At 44.7% G+C, this 20,104-nt stretch overlaps 1 protein-coding gene across 3 annotated transcripts in view; it reads right to left on the reverse strand.

Moving 5' to 3' along the window:
- USP6NL (USP6 N-terminal like) overlaps nt 1–20,104 on the reverse strand; it is a 153,313-nt gene that overhangs the window by 5,236 nt on the left and 127,973 nt on the right. For all 3 annotated transcript variants that reach the window (XM_044280074.1, XM_044280072.1, XM_044280073.1), the window contains 2 exons: nt 19,406–19,505; nt 10,054–10,206 (listed from right to left, as the gene is read on the reverse strand). In XM_044280074.1, coding sequence (XP_044136009.1) covers nt 10,054–10,206; nt 19,406–19,505 — 253 coding nt within the window. The remainder of the gene's footprint in view (nt 1–10,053; nt 10,207–19,405; nt 19,506–20,104) is intronic.

Here is a 20,104-nt window from a genome sequence, read left to right on the forward strand (position 1 = left end):
CTGTGGGCGACACTTATGGGGGATCTGTGGGCGACACTTATGGGGGATCTGTGGGCGACACTTATGGGGGATCTGTGGGCGACACTTATGGGGGATCTGTGGGCGACACTTATGGGGGATCTGTGGGCGACACTTATGGGGGATCTGTGGGCGACACTTATGGGGGATCTGTGGGCGACACTTATGGGGGATCTGTGGGCGACACTTATGGGGGATCTGTGGGCGACACTTATGGGGGATCTGTGGGCGACACTTATGGGGGATCTGTGGGCGACACTTATGGGGGATCTGTGGGCGACACTATTATGGGGGATCTGTGGGCGACACTATTATGGGGGATCTGTGGGCGACACTATTATGGGGGATCTGTGGGCGACACTATTATGGGGGATCTGTGGACGGCGTAGTTATGGAGAGGGGGATCTGTGGACGGCGAAGTTATGGAGAGGGGGATCTGTGGGTGGCGCAGTTATGGAGAGGGGGATCTGTGGGTGGCGCAGTTATGGAGAGGGGGATCTGTGGACGGCGTAGTTATGGAGAGGGGGATATGTGCACTGTTATGGGCATAACAGTGCACAGATCCCCCTTCCCATAGCAGTGCCATACACAGACCCCCCCTCCTCCCCATAGCAGTGCTATACACAGACCCCCCTTCCCATAGCAGTGCCATAGACAGATCCTCCCCCCTCCCCATAGCAGTGCTATACACAGACCCCCCTTCCCATAGCAGTGCCATAGACAGATCCCCCTTCCCCCTACCCCCTAACAGCCCCGGCCCCGATGCTTGCATCTTTATTTTACCTTTTTACAATGACGCTCCCGCTCCTGTAACAGCCAGGCAGAGCGGACGGCGGCGTAACGTCACTCAATCACGTGACGCGCCCGCTCCGCCCACTTCATGAATGAAGGAGGCGGAGCAGGCGTGTCACGTGAGTGAGTGAGTGACGTTACGCCGCCGTCCGCTCTGCCTGGCTGTTACAGGAGCGGGAGCGTCATTGTAAAAAGGTAAAATAAAGATGCAGCGACCGCCCGCCCGCCCGCCCGAATAGCAACGAATCGGCGATTATTCGATAACTGGATTCGTCGACAACGAATCCAGTTATCGAATATAATCGATTACATCGATTAATCGTTGCAGCCCTAACTGCATCATAGTAATATATGAACCAGTCAGTTCGGATCTGATCGCTGGGCTATTGCAGTGTACAAACACTGACCCCACTCATGGAAGTGTAAATGCCACGATTTTATCAAGGCTAGCAAACATGTTACCATAGAGCTGTAGCCTTATAGAACAGTTTAACTCTGTTTAAGGGTACAATATGTTTCTCTGCTCAAAGACCAATGCCGCAGGCACAATTCAAAACACTGAAATTTTCCAATATACACTGAGAGATACATAAAATGTTAGGACTACATATCAAGGACTGCTGAACTCAAACCAATGGTGCGTTTCCACTTTGCGGCAGTATCACGTTGTTCACTGCTATAGTGAAGATTGCCTACATTCATTGATGGTGTGCTCCTCCAAATCTGCAAATGCTTATGCCACACTTCCAAGGTTCTATATAAGGAAGACTTACCACAATTGTTACACAGTTAACCCCTGTGATCTATGCTCAGAAATGGCTTAGGGTGTACATTAGAACGTTTCATCTCATTCCAATTCTTTTCTCTGAAGCACTGATCGCAGTATAGGACACTTATAATAATATAATAAACAGTAAATAAATAAAATACCATAAGTAATAACAGAACAGAACACATATACCATGGGGGGGGGGGGGGGTAAAATTGGCCATAAAAAAAAAAAAAATATATATATATATATATGCATTTTTTTTCAAGAAAAGGCAAATAAAACAATGATTTCTATTGTTGAAAACGCTACCAAATAGGGCATGCTGCAATAATATTTTTTTTTTTAAATGGGCAAAATAAAAAAACAAACAAAAACAAAAAGAACCCCAAGTAAATAAATCTGTGACTACAAAAATGTTGTATGGAAATCTCTGAAATGCTGAATGCTGGACAAATTGGTGTTTCTTTGTAGTTTTTGACATTTGAGGTGTGCATTTTGAGTTTTTTCAAATTGCAGCATGCTTTGGAGTCTTTCCCCTCACTGCCTGGCAGTTTTCTCCTACAGACCTAAACATTTTTTTTTATTTTTGTTTAAAAAAAAATACGCATTATGTATGCTGGCGTTTAACAACTTTATTATAATATATATATATTTTTTTAACAATGCTTTTTCCCCCCATACAGTTCTACAGAGGAAGTGACATTACAGAGGGCACATACGTTCCTCTTAAAACCTTTGGCCATTTTTCTTCTGATTCTTCTCTCTCCCTCTCCCCAAAAAATGCCATAAAAAGGGAGGGAACTGAAATAGAAAAAGAACAGTATGCGGAGTGGAGCAGGGTGGGGGAAGGTTTCCTGTCCCCTAAGGACATGATAATGAAAATGAAGAAGGATGCTACCGGAATAATACACAAGGCTTTACACAAGTGGACTACACAATGACAGGTAGCAATGTGGCAAAAAACATGCACGAAGGCCACAGACTTAAAGGGGTTTTCCGAGACCGTTTAAGTGATGACCTATCATGTGAATAGGTCATCAGTACCTGACCGGTGGGAGTCAAACACCCAGAACCCCCACTGATCAGGTATTTGAGAAGGTACCAGCACTCCCGTCAGCCTTCTCGCATGTTTCCCTAGGCCAGTGACGTCATGCTCATTGATCACATTGCCGAGGTTCAGCTCAGCCCCATTCAAGTGAATAGGGCTGAACTGCGATACCAAGCACAGCCACTGTACGGCGATGTCCTTGGTAAGCTGCGAGAAGGCCACGGCACAGACACCCGGGACCCTGCCGATCAGATACTGTTGACCTATCCTGAGGACTGGAACACATAACCCTGTTGTATCGCTTTTCATTTATATAACTTCATAAAATGATTTAAATCGCTTCAGTAGAGACAAATCAACACTACATAAATCTCTTCAGGTTGACTTTTGGCAAATTAATATTTCCAGGTAGTAATTACCTTCTAAATCTACTGAAGTACACGTCAGTCCTAAACCTACGTCTTCCGACTGTGCAATGATTTGCCCACTAATAAAAGGACTATAAAAAGATTTTATTGTGATATAAACTATAAATCTTTCTTTGTGGAAGATGTACTGAACATGGTTTTGGAGCTAGAGTTTGGTTTTTTCTTACATGTACAGGAAATATGACGCCAGTTCACCACACCCTTCATATACTAGAAATATTACAGCACATACATGCAGGGATCCACGTTCTGCATGGCTGGGTTTATACGTGCTGAAATATTAAATATTCCGCATGTTCTTTCTCATGTAAACTAGAGAAATAATTTGTTAAAAACGAAGAAGGAAGAAAAAAAAAAAAATCGAAGTCAGTAGCACCCTTACAAAACAAAGCCTTTTTAATATAATCCATCTTTGTCTCGGTTGGTATTTAAACGTATGTCCCCTTTGTTAATAATGTCACTCCTGCAGCTCTTTCAGGAGTTTATCTTAAGCTTGCCTCCCACTTTCCATGGTTTATGCTGATTTTGGAATTTAAATACCACGTGAAGTCAGATTTAACACCTGAGCTCACAAATTCGGCAGATTTGTAGGTGAAACTTACGAAGAAGGAAACCTAAACCAGGGGAGTAAAAAGGGGTTCCATATCATAAGTAAATTTAGTGTATACAAAGAAATCTATCTAAAACTAATCCGTCCCTCCTGACAGGACAGTGAGAGTCCTGCATAGCTCACCCAAACAGGATTATTAACAGCTCTCATAGTATAAGGGAGCATTCACACGACCGTATAAATGGATCCGCATACGTTCCGCAAATTTGCGGACCCATTCATTTCAATGCAGCCGCAAAAGATGCGGACAGCACACCGTGTACTGTCCGCATCCGTTGTTCAGTTCCCTGGCCCCGCAAAAAAGAGAGCATATCCTATTCTTGGGCATTCTCTATATAGCGCTGGCCATGTGCAGTCCGCAAATTGCGGAACGCACACGGCCGGTATCAGTGTTTTGCGGACCGCAAAACACCTTACAGTCGTGTGAATGCACCCTCATTGTGTGTGGGAGGGTAATCAGGACTCTCATTGTTTCTCCTAGGAGTCCTATCAGACCTTTCGGCTATTTTGGAGCCCCTTTACACAGGCAATGATCAGGAATGAACTGTTTGTTCCTGATTATGGCCATTTAGATGCAGCAACAATCCCCCCTCTATGGGGATGAATAATCGCTATAGCTTGTTGGAAGCACATGCCTGTCCACACAGGGTTCTGCACAGCTATAGATGATAATTTTAGGTGCCACGTGAGAGAGGCAATCCACCAACAAACAAACAAGTGTTGTTTGTTGAGGGGGGAATTGCTGCACCTTTACACAGGGCACAACTGGAATTAGCGCTTGCATGAATGGTCACCCCGAAAACTGTTCCATTCCTTGGCCAGTGTAAAAAAGACCCCTTACTCAGAACACCTAAAAAATAAACATGATTTAGCATACCAAGCCACCTTCTTCCAATGTCATGAGGTCCAGTTTTGGTGCTCCAATGCCCACTGCACCTGGTTTTGGTGGTGGACAAGTGTCAGCATGGGTACTCTGACCAGTCTGTAGCTATGCTGTCCTATATTCTACAATGAACTGACACCTTTCTATCATAACCAGCAATTATTATTTTTTTGCAGTTTTTTGTACATGCACTGACCCATCCATTTATCCATCAAAATAGAGTCCTTGGCAAAGAGCCTTATGTTTCACAATTTTTCTTATTCCACATCAAATTCAAAAACTGTCTGTTTACATACTACCTATTAATATTCCCCTCCCTTGACATTTACTATTGTTACAAGATATTCACTTCACCAGTCAGTGGCTTTCACATCACGGCTGATTAGTGTGCATTACAAATACTTAGTTTACACTGTTTATTACTACCGCAATTATACAGAGAGATATATATATATATATACACACACACACATATACATACAAACACACACACATTCATACACATATGTCCAGTATATCTCAGAGAAGAGATCTATAGCTTGTATCTTTTTAATAAATGGTTGTATACCGCCCCCTTGTGGCATTTCTATGTACTTTGGAGCACCAATTCTGTTAATTACAGGTTCAAGTTTAGGAAGCATAACTGATATGTAACTGGCTGAAACCACTGCTTTGTTGGCTGGAATCATTTAATAAAAGGCAAAAAAAAAAATTCTAAGATCTAATAGGGTGGGACATTTTAAAATAAGATACAGCGAGTGAAACCCTACTCCAAGATATGTATCATTTATGAACATCTACAAGACATCCTAGGGCAACTTGTTGCGTACAACACTGGCTAAACACACATACAAATTTAACCTCTTGCTTATCAGCTATTGAAGGTGTATTCCAGTGAAATAGTTTTATAAAAAATGGGGCGGAGAGTGCAAAAATAAACTGAGTATTGAGCTTACTGATCCCCTGCTGTTTGGCCACAGCTCCAGTTCCCGCTCCTCTCTTACTTCTTTTTAGGCTTGACACACTGGAAAGAGCTTGGCCTTCCAATTACTGGCCACAGTGGGGACCCACTGGCTGGATGGGCAGGCTCAGCCATTTCCAGCATTTCAAGCAAGAGAAGAGGAAGTGAAGAGAAGCAGGGACCAGAGCAGCCACCAAATAAGACTACTTTCACAATGGCGTTTCTGGGTCCGCCTGTGAGATCCGTTTCAGGGCTCTCACAAGCAGGCCCAAAACGGATCAGTTTAGTCCCAATGCATTCTAAATGGATAAGGATCCGCTCAGAATGCAGCAGTTTGCCTCCGTTCAGCCTCCATTCCGCTCTGGAGGAGGACACCAAAACGCTGCTTGCAGCCCGCCTGACGATGCGGAGCCAAACGGATCCGTCCTGACTTACAATGTAAGTCAATGGGGATGGATCCGTTTTCACTGACACAATATGGTGCAATTGAAAACGGATCCGCCTCCCATTGACTTTTAGTGCAAGTCAAAACGGATCCATTTGCATCATTATTTTTTTGGTCATGGTAATGCAAACGGATCCGTTCTGAACAGATACCAGTGTTTGCATTATCGGTGAGGATCCGTCTGTGCAGATACAAGACTGAGCCGCACCTAATGCAGGTGTGAAAGTAGCCTTACATGGGCAGGGGATAAGTAAGGTGAATACTCACTGGCTTACTGCTATCTGTGACTCTATTTAAAGGGGTTTTCCAAGATTTTACTACTGATGACCTATCCTCACTGGCACTGGGCACCCCCACCGGTCAGCTGTTTGAGAAGGCACCGGCATTCTCAGTGCTTACCAAGCATGGCGCCATGCTCTGTATAGCGGCTGTGCTTGGTATCGAAGTGAATGGGGCTGAGCACGATACCAAGCACAGCCGCTATACAACGTACGGCACTGTGCTTGGTGAGCATGGAGAAGGCTGTGGCACTGACAGGAGCACTGCTGCCTTCTCAAACAGCTGGTCGGTGGGGGTGCCGGGTGTTGGCCCTCCACCGATCAGATACTGAAGACAGGTCATCAGAAGCAAAATCCCAGAAAACCCCTTTAAACATTATTGCACCAAAATACCTTGCCCTTTTGTGTAGGGAAATCAGGTACATTTGATAATAACCAGGACTCTGCAGCCCTAACAGAAATATATACTGTACAAGACATGGGTGCCTTGGCAGAAACTATTAACGAAGCCCTGCTTTAAAAATCCCTTCTTTAAGACTGAATGCTCCTTTAACTATCACAGCATGGATTAAGTCTAAAGAAAGGGCAGGCACTGCTTTATTTTAGTTAAATGTCACAAGAAAGCACCTGCTTTCTGCAGTGATAAAAAATTGACATCCTGCTGCAGCATTTAGCAGTCATTATAATGAAAAATAACGTGCTGAAAATTGCAAGCGAAATCAAAGCCTCTTATGCCCGTATACTCCGGCTGCTATGGGAGTATGGTAGAATACTAGAAAATGCCTACAACTAGAGCACAAAGTGTGAATATAGATTTCTACCATCATGTACGACACAAGATTCTGAGAGAACAGGGAGCGAATGTCAGAATAGCGCATTTTCGGACACTTGAAAACCTTTCACTTGTAGTCTGCATTCTGCCCCTGAAGAGATTGGGGAGAAACACTTATTTCATACAGGGTAAAGGTCTGCTCTATTACTTTTCTTTTTGTGTTAACATCTTCTTGGATGGTGCTAAAAAAAATACTGAGAAAGAATAGATCGCTGTGCAGCGAGACCAATGCTGGTTAAGGTAGAAAGTTGTCACAACATGCAGTTCATTGCTAACAGTAGAATGTGAAGATGTACCCACGCCTGGCCCTGAAGTGTTTAGCACACACGATTTACAGGGATGGAATGCCCGGCGGCCTTCATCCCTGTACAGTGCATGTACTGGACTACACTCCCGCAAGACTTCGGGGCCAGGTGAACACGTCTTCCCTGCCTGGCCCTGTCAGGTAAAGTGGTGGTGTGCTGTCCGCATCCGTTGCTCCGTTCCGTGGTCCGCAAAAAACATGAAACCTGTCCTATACTTGTACGTTTTGCGGTCAAGAATAGGCAGTTATATCAATGGCTGTGCGTGCCGTTGTGTTTTGCGGATCAGCAATTTGCGGACCGCAAAACGCACAACAGTCGTGTGCATGAGGCCTAAAACTGCTGATTTCTACACAATGGGGCCACATATTGAAATAGGAGCAAGAATTTTACAAAAGTACTGACTAGATGCCATAGCTGGATGTTACCGTGTGCCCACTGGCCCCCACTGTCTATGATGGGATCTAGTAAAGCTCCGGCTGCTACCTAGCAAATATGCCAGGATTCACATGTAGCTCCATCCCCCTGAAGAAGCCGCGCGAGCGGTGAAACAAGTCGGGGGAGCTTCGTCGTAATAATTTTTAATTGTATGTCAGGGAAAGCACATCCATAGCACTGCGAACTGCAGACGCAGTATGCTTTGGATTATGACCACGAGGGTGTAGATGTAGCGAGTCGTGCTGGCAACAGAGACTAAGCTGAAACAAGCAGCAAGATATACTGCTCTAATAAATATCTAATGTTGCAAACAGCAGACCGCATACATCGCTAGAATGATAGCGAAATCTGGTGGCACATAACACCAGCGTACCATCAAAAGTGAAGATAACTTTTGAGGTGCACCTACCTAATATTAATATCATTCTCAGAAGGATATAATCCGGGATAGGTATTGATACAGTACCATAATCACCCCGTGGACACAATCCCTTACATATATATTTTTAAAGACTCTCAATAGAGTTGTTTCTTGTTTGTTTTGTACTAAATGTTGGGAAAATTATTCTAATAAATAATAATAAAAGTTATATTTTAAAATTGACCTTAAACAGGAATTATTGGTCTTTCTGACCATTGGATTATAAAAAGGATTCACACTGTACGCAAGGGTTTTCCTCTGGCCAAATCTTGGCATATTTTCCGGGTAGCAGCCGGATCTCCGCCATATTCCATTATAGTCAATGGGGCCGGTGGGCATACAGTAACATACGGCTATGCCGGATCCAGAGCGCTCTGGAAAGCTGTTCTCTGCCGTGACAGCCTGCCAGAGACCTCTAATGCAGACCTGAAAAAAGCCTAAGGGTGCCTGCGCGTGGTGCAGATTTGTGTGCACAAAATGTGCAAGAAATCTGCACCAAAAGCGCACATAAATCCACACCATTTATCGCGTTTTTGGTGTGGGTCTGCTGTGGATTTTCCACAGATCTCACTCTTCCATTGAAAAGGGTGAAATCTGCACAAGAAAAATGCAACAACAATTGATATTGACATTTTAAATTAAGGGGAAAAAAAAGCTAAGTGTAAATGCGATTTATCTAATCTTCTAAACTTTGCATGTACAAGTGGTCCCTCAGGTTACAATATTAATTGGTTCCAGGACGACCATTGTCTGTCGACACCATTGTAACTTGAGTAATCTGTTCCAAAGCCCCAAAATGTCATCCAATATAAGAGGAATAGAAGATTTAAGAAACATAAGCAGATAACTAAGACAGATAGAACAAGTCCTTACATATAACTAGTTGCTAACTAGCAACTTAGGCTACTTTCACATTAGCGGCAGCCTTCTCCGGCAGGTAAACAGCCTGCCGAATCCGTGCTGCCGCTAGTGCACGCAAAGTTTGCTCCGGCCTCATTCACGAAACTTACCACCCATTGCTCGGGAATCTATGAAGCGATGGCTACAGCCAGGTAACAGCTTGCCAGATCCGTGCTGCCACAAGTGCACGCGTGCCACTCCCGCCCTATTCACTTAAATGGGGGCAGACCGGAGGTCCAGCCGCATCACGGCAAAAATGTTGAGGGGGCCGTAATAAAACTATGACATGTCGTAGTTTTATTCTTGCTGCCTCTCGGCACGTTTGTCGTGAGGCGGCTGGACCTCCGGTCTGCCCCCATTATAGTGAATAGGGCGGGAGTGGCACGCGTGCACTAGTGGCAGCATGGATCTGGCAAGCTGTTACCTGGCTGTAGCCATCGCTTCATAGATTCCCGAGCAATGGGTGGTAAGTTTCGCCAACCAATATGCGATAGTCAACGGGGAGTGAACCAGAGCTTATATGCTGTCTGTGCTGATTGGGCTCTGGTTCACTCCTCATTGAGAATCATGCCTCCATGACAGTGCTTAACCACAACAGTGTATTGGAAGCTGAAAACACAAATACCGACTATTTGTGAAAGGGAAGGGGGGGGGGGGGGCGGGTTTCATAGAATAGGAAAAACCAGTGGCAGATTCTGCACCAGACTGCACAAGAGAAGAACAGGCTGCTTCCGCAGAGTGCCAATTCAAAATGATAGTACCCAGTGGATATACAAAAGCAATGAGCATTAGCCTGTTTTAAGCAATAGCATTTTGAAAAAAAAACCTGTATACAAACAGCATATTAATGTAACTGGATATTAAGGTAAGAAATCAATACACTCATTCTAGAGCTAGATCCACAGAGACTTGCAGGGCTGCTTACCTGGAGGGGGGAGATCAAGCTTTGCTCGCCTTAGCTCGGTCATTGAGAGCTGGAGCTGTTCAATCACGTAGTCATCCTCATAACCAAAATTGTTAGCAAGGCTCTCCTGCAGGAACTCTATTAGATCTTCCATTGTCAGCTTCATTAAGTATTCTAAACAAAAACACAATGAGGTTATTCACCATACTTTTAATAACTAAGCGAGCAGGTATAGAGAAGAGAAAATTACTTCATCACATAACAAGCTACAATAGCTATAAAGGCATCATTATGGGTTTTGGGTTATTAGCATTTACTTATTTATGAATAATTAAACTGGGAATAACAATACTGTGAAAAACGCTATGCTAAATTATAAAACTTCATTAAAAACGTATGGCTTTATGGAGAGCATATTAATGATGGCAGGCACATCATCCCAACTTGTGCAGAACACATTGCGAATGCATCCAAGTGTTGCTTCTGAGGCCATTCAACAAATAACACAGCGGACCTAAAATGAAAGTCGTAATAAACACACAGACAGATTATGAAACATTAATATGGCAAGCAAATAAAGAAGTTATAATCTGTGGGGTATTCACTTTAACCTATCACCTTAACCAGGGTTTTCAGAAAGCAGGCCACTATTCCAAGAAACAAAATTATACAACTGTAATTATAATTTGCACATCACTGTATTCTAAAGAAATTAGTTTATTTATATATATATATATATATATATATATATATATATATATATATATACACACACATACACACACTAAATTGCAACACCAAGAAAGGAAAGACGTAAGGTTATGCCAATCGAGTAACTAGCAGGTGTCGCCAAGATCTGCAGATGATTACATTTTCAAGCATGTAGCTCCAATCTGTGGTAAGTTTTTTGACATATGAAACCTCAAAAATCTGATCAACTGATTGTGTGATGCCTCCTGTTCGTCGACGTGCCAGTTATCACCACTTGTGTTCCACTGACCTCACACCACCACTGTCAAAGACTATCATGGTGCACAGCAAGATGGCAATGGAGGTCTATCCTCTTCAGGGATGGGTCCCGCTTTGTCTCGAAAACAATGATAGCTAGAAATTGGTCTGGAGACCAAGTGGGCAATGCAATAAAGAGGCCTCCACAAAAGGAACGCTACACCGGTCCTACTCCTGGGATTATTCTGTGGAGTGGCATAATGTACGGTAGCCATACTCCTCTAGTCTTCATTTCAGGTACACTAACAGCTCGGCGTCCCATTGATTTGGATGTGGAACCACTGGTACGGCCATTTCTCCAAAGTGTCTCAGGAGCCATTTTTCAACAGGAAAACGCCACGCCGCCGCATGTTGTTCATGCTACTGTGAGCAGCCTGGAGTCCTCTCCTGCATAACAGAAACGGGAAGGATCCGTTATGCAGACCATAGACTTCTATTATGACGGAAGAAATAACGGAATGCCTCTAAAGGCATTTCGTTATCCATTCAGTCATAGAATTGCATTATGGTCCGTGGTAATGGAAACCACTTTTGACCAACAAACGAAGTGTGAACGAATTTCATAAGCGGAGCAGCCAGGAGAAGCCAACAAATCTAAGGCTGGCCATGGGATCCCGCACAGAAATGTGAGAAAAGGATGTACAGGAACCCTGAATAGGACAGGAAGAGCATGAACCAGGAAGGCCAGCCAGAGAGCGTAGAACGCACGGTGTCTTAGACTGGGCAAAAAGAGGAAAACCCAGTTAAACGAAGCCCAAGGGCTCGAGAGGCTTCAGAAGATGTGGATAGCAGCACATAATATCACAAGAAGGATAAGAATGTCTGACGACTGAAGATTATGTGCGGAAGGTACGTCCGGATAACGAGGACCACAGAACTGCTGTGGAGACCTGGACTGGAAACCTAGGATGTCTTGCATGACAATAGGCCCCATGGAAAAACCGAGGGGGGTTTACCCAACAGAAATGAACCTGTAGAATCTGGGTATGCACGGGACCTGACGAACAAGCAACAGGAAAACTCAGACACAACCTTATCAAATGTATAGGTATCAGGATGGGATACTTCAACCGAGGAAAAAAAAACCTGGGTAAACTGGAAGGAATTACTGGGCAACTGGCAGAGGACTAGTCTTGTAGGGATCCCCCAGGTACGGGAGGAGACCCCTGTGGGCCAATTTGTAAAAGAAAATAGCGAGTAACCACTCCCTTGTGAAAAATCCAGCACGAGAAGAGACTAAAAAGTATGGAATATGATCACTCATCAAGACAGAGATAAGGGATGGCCAAGGGGGATAAAAAGCCACAACGGGAACCAATCAGAGGTAGAAAATGAAAAACCATAAACAAACGGGGAGTCGTCTGAGAGGACAAGACTGTGTCCTCTGGGATTAATAGCATCCCAGCCGTGCAACAGAGAACAATGTGGCAGAAGAGTGCAGCCAAAGCAACCTCTGCCACTGGATAAAAGGAAGACTGCAAGTCATGCTGGATCCAGGACCATATCATGAGTGGCATTAGACAGCCTGAGGAAACTGAGCAACCACACTCTTAAGAGAGAGCAGGCTACAATCCATGAGAGAGAGCACATACACTCGCCGGAATAAACTCCAGGAAGCCGATCCAAAAGGTAAGGATCGCAGCATACATCTCGGCTTAAAAAGGAAACACCCCCTAAGGAGCAGGTGCTGTGGAAGAGAGATGCCCCCAGAGCCGTAGAGGCTTGTCATGAGACGTCTAACAAAAGAAGCTGTTTGATACTCCACAAACTGCCTGGATCAGGCAGACCCAACTGTAGGCTGAAGAACAAAAATATCGGAGGTGTATCGATTCGTCAGAGACCATCTACTGTCACAGTGTGGGGACTGTGCCTAAAGGGGACAGTGCGGTCATCAGCAGAATGCACAGATTGGTCCGAGATAGGAGAAATACTGCTCCAGGAGAGAATGTGATGACCATGTCCGAAGTCACAAAAACACCAGAGAAAATCTGGACAAATAAGAAAAAAAAAAATAGTACAGGCCATGGAAAAATGGAGCTCTAGCCTAAATACGCCACCTGAAAAGAAGAGAGCTAAAAGTGGAAACAGTATTCGGAGGCAGTGTAATAGTCAATTCGCTTGGTAGTAACCACCAAATTCTGTTCTAGGGCAGATACACCACCTAAGAAGGTGTGGAGTATCATGACCAACTATGTAGTGTGGAGTCCCACCGGGACTTAAAGCTGTGTTGTGGGGACACACCCTGGGAGGAGAGAGACTGCCATGTCGGCACTCTAAACCAACAGCCAAAAACTCAGGGGATAATGCGGTAGTAGCTGCAGTATCCAGTGGTTGCGCCCGTGTTTCGCTTGTCGGGGAGGACAGGGTAATAGTAAAAACAGTCTCTTGGCATAGTAGTAGACATAGTATCCAATGGTGGTGCAATTACTTCACCTGTTCATGTGAATACTGAACTTGAGTAGGTAATGCAGGATATACTATCCAGTGATAGAGCAATTACTCCACCTATGGAGGGAGGTATGCAGTGGTTGTACAACTACGCCGCCTATGGAGGGGGGTAATGCGACCAGCTGAACAGTATGCAGTGGTAGTGCGATCATGCCACCTATGGAGGGGGTAATGCGACAGGCTGTACAGTATCCAGTGGTCGTGCAATTACACCGCCTATGGAGGGGGCTAATGCGACAGGCTGTACAGTATGCAGTGGTAGTGCAACTGCTCTGCTTAAGGAAGGGGGAACTCGACAGGAAGTATAGCGCCAGTGCGTGTCCGTGGAAATGGGATAGCATTAAAATAATCCAGTGGACTTGTTGCAGGGAAGTGCACCAGTAACCACATGAGGGGAGCGCACATGCACCACCTTAGAGGGGGTTAATTCTGCAACAGACACCACACTCAACACTTGATAGTGCCAGGGTAACTCATTTTATTTTTATTCTCCCCCCCCCCTTCCCCAAAAGAGAGGCCAGGGGCAGAGCTCAGCAGACTCCTGGAGAAGGGGGACGTTGGGGTGCAAAGGTGGGGTGAGAGATTGGGGGAGGTGGTGGATGGAGGGGGTTATACTCACACTGTGTTTACAATACTCGCCCCATCTTCATCCTCTTCGGGGTACCGACAAGGTCACCTCTTCAGCCACTAGCACCAAGGTGTTAGTGAGGCTGGAGTGGAGGGGGGACTGCAGAAATGCAGGTGACCCCATTGGCTGGCGGGATGCAGGGGAGCTGAGCCGCCCTGGTCCACTTTTGCCTTCTAGGGGGAGGTCGGGTGGTGAGGCGAACCGACACTGGCCTTCCTCCCCGGGTAAACAGAGAGGCCAGGCGTGTCTGTTTCCTATACCTAAAGAGGAAAAAATATATATATAACAAAAGAAGATGCCTAGCAAAGCAGGGAGGTCTGCCTCCTACAGACACTAAGCTAAAACTGATTAGCTCAGTGTATGCAGGAGGGATATAGCCAAGAGGAGGAGCTAGCACTTTTTTTTGCCTACTGTCGCCTCCTAGTGGCAGCAGCAGCAATACCTATGGGCTCCTGTGTCCCCCAATGATACGAGCGAGAAATGAAAATGCAAAAAACTCTCCAGGGCTGAAAGGTTTAAGGACATTCAGCACTCTTCCTAAGCTGGAGCAAGGTAAAAAGAGACTGGTGAGTGACCAGGGAAGTGTGTGCATGGGAGGGTCAGGGGATTGGTTAGCTGCGTATTACCCCTTTGCTATTTTACACCATTGTCAGCTGTTAATAGTAAAATTAAAGAACACTGAAAAACCCCTTTAAATGTAACCTGTCCCCATGAATATGCAGTGTAACCTGTAGGTATCATGTTATAGAGCAGGATAAGATAAGTAGATTAATATATCGTTTTATGGGAAAAAATTCAGTAAGGCCCCTTTCAGACCAGCGAGTTTTCTGCGTGGGTGCAATGCATGATGTGAATGCATAGCCCCACAATGAATCCTGAACAATTCATTTCAATGGGTCTGTGTATATGAGCGTTTTTTTTTCACTCATCAGTTCTGCGTTGCATGAAAAACGCAGCATGTTCTATATTCTGGTCGTCAGTGAAAAACGCATTGCCTCCGCAAGCAGGTGCGGATGCAATGCAGTTTTTCACTGATGGTTGCTAAGAGATCTTGTTTGTAAACCTTCAGTTTTTTATCATGCGCGTGAAAAACGCATTTCACCTGCGTGGAAAAAACTGAACAACTGAACGCAATCGCAGACAAAACTGACTGAACTTGCTTGCAAAATGGTGCCAGTTTCAATGAACGCACCCTGAACGCATCCGGAGCCGATCTGTCACGCTCGTGTGAAAGAGGCCTTAAAAGGTGTAACTTAATTAAATGACTCATTCTTGGCTTTGAAGTCAAGGAGAATACGACTGTCCTATCGGTGACTGACATCCTTCCCTCTATGACTGTGTATACAGAGATAGCTGTCAATCACTGATAGGACCGCCTCCTTGACCTCAAAGCCCAGAATGTGCAGGGATTTAAATGAATGGAATACAGGTTATATTGAATCCATTCCCACAAAGCTTCATATCCATCCGCTCAGCTCCTCCTTCTCTATGACATGATGTCATCGGCCCAGACACTGCATTCAATGTGACAGGTTCTCGCCTTCTGTACCTGGTATAGGGAGCACTGATAAGTAGCAATGGAAAGAGAGAGCATAAGGCCAATGAGACCACCTCAAGATCTAAAAGGGCTGTAGTGTACAACAAATATACATTCTTGTCTTTGGGCTGTGGTAGGTATTGCAGCTCAACACTGTTCACTTATAACATTTGTCCTTTTAATGTGATCAAGAAAACAGTAAGGAAACAGTAAGCTTATTGAGTAAAAAGCGGGCACCACACATATCCCCCGCCGGGCAAATCTACCGGATGAGAAGAACATCCTCTTCCTTAGTTTGGTGTCCAGTGCAGCTCCTGTTTTAATGATCAAATAAAGGGAATATAGCGAATACATTCGCCCCAAGTTGCCATTTTCTCCCTCTTGGTTTGTAGAAAGGTATAATATACTGGCAGAGCAGTTTAGGTATATAAGAAAATGAGAATAAAAAGCCTGCATATTTCATCAAACACAAGAGCGTCTTTGAGATAATTATGGGTAATTTAGTGTGAGCTCTTTTAACCATTTATAAAGACTCTGAATTATGCAGGTGCTTTTTAGCCACAATTTATTCCATGGAGAACAAGCCGAACTGTTCAAAGTGAATGGAAAAGACCGATTTGAAGAATAGAGGAAAGTAAAGTTGAAGTCCGCTTGCTGATTTATCACATACCGCTTCATTTTAAAAGTTTACGTTCACCTGTAGAAAAGATTTTATCTCAATTTCCCAATAGGTCTGCTGTACGAATCCATCCCTGTACAAATGGCATCCATATGATAACGTACAAGGCAGCCCACCATACATGCCCATTAGCACAATACAGGCTACGCCTAATTTCAACAGCGACCTGGATTCTTCCTAAAGGGGGCAAAACATGTTAAATGAACATTGGCCGAAGCAATCCCAGCCAACGGTGTAATGTGTATAGGGGGTCTCAACCGACTTTCATAGGTGAAAGGCATTTCTTCAAAGGGTTGTCTGAGACAATGAGGGAATATAGCTAGGATATGCCCCTATTGTCTGGTAGGTGCGGATCCCACCACTGGAACCCGTACCTAGCTCCTAAACTGAGCCCCGAAAGTGGTGGAGGATGCACTACGCATGCGCAGCCGTCCTCCATTTATTTCTATGGAGCCAGCGCTTAGCTATTTCCGTCAGGCCCATAGATGTGAATAGGAGCAGTAGCCGCTCATGCGTGGTGTGCTCCCTTTCACTTCTATGGGGAGAGCGCCTAGTGGCAGCCAGACCAGAGTCCTTTAACCACCACTTTGGCCCGCTACGTTCTCGATATAGGTGCGGGTTCCAGCGCCTATCAGATAATGGGGCCATATCCTAGCGATATGCCCCCATTGTATCAGATGAGACAATCCCTTTAACCATGCCAGACAGAGCACAGGACATGTCACATTGCCATATTCTAGCCTAACAGTTACTGAACCGAATACTCTGCATGGAGAGGACTTGCTCTGATTAAATCATTATGCTATACCCACTCCCTTTGATGAAACAGCAATGGTGCAGATTTGGATCACAAATTATTGCTCAAGGCATTACACACACATGTACCTGTCATAATCAATGTACTCGCTGTGCCGTAATAACGCTCACAAAATACCCATAAGACATGGCTTGTTACATGGAGATGAAATGGACCCTCCGGGAGCCATGGATAAACACATCTTAAAGCTTCAGCTCTGTGCCATGTAAACTTCTCCTTTCCAGCACAGGAAGAACGTACATATTTCAGCAGCGCGCCGTTTGTTCCCGACGTACATCACACAATTGTCTGCCTCTGACTGTATTATAAATGGTAATTTAAACTTCACAGCCGTCCAGGATCACACGTGTACAAAGTGATTTCCTCAGAGGCTGATGATAGCTGAGCGAATACTGGAGCTCCAGCCAGACCTCTCCTAATATATTAGTATACATTGTATCACACAGACTGACCTCCAGACATATGTACCCTGCAGACACGGATATGGGTCTGTATGCATTCAAATTACTAGAAGACGGGCACTTTTCCACAGGCCGATCGGGCAGGCAATGGTCGTGAAGTTCCATCATTTACATGCAGCAATGATCGCTGCTGTATGGTGGTAAGCCAGGGGTCATGTTTTTTCCCTATGTTTAATGTATATATCGTGTGAAGAAAAGGACACAAAACTGTAGTAAACTACGCTTTGAGTCCGGCAAAAAAAAAAAAAAAGGAGTTAATGTATACTTTTTTATTTTGTATTTTTTTAACAATGGAACTCTATAGTGAAGGATGCCACTGTATGGAGTCCATCAGAGACATCGGTTTAACGTATCCATTTTTTGCACACATTAAACAGAAGACAAAAATCTGATGTGAACGCAGCCTAAGCAATGGTTACCGTTATTGCTCGTCCGCATAGGGGTTCTTTGTCTGTCAGCAGAACAGATTTATTTACATGGAAACTCATCGCAGACTACGCAGGGGTGTGCTGCAGCCTCGAAAACATTCTATTCTCAGTGGTGATTGTAGCACATGAGCTCTGGGGTTAGTAATGCTGCCTAAGGGGCCAGTCACACGTCCGTGTTCCGCATTTTGCAGACCGCACATCGCCGGCACTCTCATAGAAAATGCCTTTTCTTGTCCGCAATTGTGGACAAGAATAGGACAGGCTCTATTTTTTTGTGGAACGGAAGTGCGGATGCGGACAGCACATTCCGGCCCCGTTGAAAATAAATGGGCCCGCACCTGTTCTGCAAAATTGCGGAACGGATGTGGACCCATTTTGCGGACGTGTGAATGGACCCTTATAGCACTGGCGCCCTGACTGAGCGGTCATTTTCTGTGTCGCAAAGGATCAGGAAGTGGAGACCAGGGACATGGAAAGCATCAGGGGCAGTAGAGGTAAGAGGGGTACCCCCTTTGTTTTTGTTTTTATGGCATTTAGACTATAAAAAAAAAAAAAAAGAAAGAAAAAAAGAAAGAAAAAACACTGAATGGACAACTGCTTTAATAAGGACCCGTCACTTCTGCTGACCTGTCTGCTTTAGTAACTACTTTCTTTATAACTAAGTTGTGCCATTCCTCAATTATTCCTGCTAAAAGTTTATGAATGAATTGCCAGCAGTCTGCAATAAAAGGTCCAGCTGCACAGTACGACACTGACAGCGCTGACTGGATAGTGTCAGACAGTGCAGGGACATGTCCCCAAATAGTAACACCCAGATGGACCTATAGTGCAAACTGCTAGCCACTGATTTGCATACTGTAAGTAGGAGTAATAGAGGAAGAGAATAAAAATAGATGCACATAGTTACTAACAGACATGTCAGGAGAGGTGACAGGTCCTCTTTAAGGAATCCGCTACATCTATCCATTCAGGAGTTGAATAACTAAATACATCCTGACTTTGGATGTTCGGCTCAGTAACCGTTGCCAGTGCACTCCTCTACAGGCTGGCAGCATTGGCAGTAAGTAATTGCAATCTGCTAACTATTGGAATCCTTGAGGGAGAGTGAACACACACAGGGTGAACCCAGGGTATGTGCCAAAATAGCTAAAAGGATGCTGCATAATACAGTCCACAGAAAATGGAGTTAGTTGATTGCTACATGACAATACGCGCAAAAAAAAAAAAAAACACAATATAAAAATGAAGATTATATAAATTAGCAATTTCTGGAAAGAAGGAGATAAAAGTGACACAACACACGTCTATTTTTTAGGAAAAGAAGATGTGGTCAACTGCAAAACAGCTTACAATGAAAAAGAACTTACTTTTATGTAGCTTCACAATTGTGTAGGACATTGCAGTAAGAACTCGATCACCATCAAGTATGTAAATGTCCCATATCCTCAGGTTTAGCGTGAAAGGAGTCTACACAAAGGCGAAAAATATCATGAGTGCCATTTCATACTGAGTGTATTCAGAAACCTAAAGCTACACAATCCCCTCCACAGTATGAGTACGAGGGATCGCTATAGCTGCCTGCATGAACGACCGGATCCCCCAATGAACGAGCATGTCGCTCATTCATCGGGTGATCGGCAGAGCATGTAGATGGCCAGAATATTGGGAACAAGCATTCGCAGAAATGGTCGTTCCCGATAATCTGGCCTATTACTGGTACGTGTAAATCCACCTTAACCCTTTAAAAAGTACCAGATGACAATTTCTTTAAAAGGGGTATTCCCATCTGAAACAATGGGAGCATATCGCTAGGACCGAGAATGGAGCAGGAAAGGTGGTGGCCGGAGGACCCCAGGTTTCCCCGGGTCCGGCCACCACCAAACGCTCTCCCCAAAGTACTGAATGGGAGCGCACCGTGCTTGTGCGGCCAACGCTCCCACTCATTACTATGGGGCTGACTCAAATAGTCAGGCCAGTGGTCAGCTATTTTCGATGGCCCCATCGAAATGAATAGAGGTCGGCTGCATGTGCGCAATGCACCCTCCACCACCTTCAGGGCTCCGTTC

The sequence above is a fragment of the Bufo gargarizans genome, chromosome 2, assembly GCF_014858855.1.
Source record: "Bufo gargarizans isolate SCDJY-AF-19 chromosome 2, ASM1485885v1, whole genome shotgun sequence".
Classification (NCBI taxonomy): domain Eukaryota; kingdom Metazoa; phylum Chordata; class Amphibia; order Anura; family Bufonidae; genus Bufo; species Bufo gargarizans.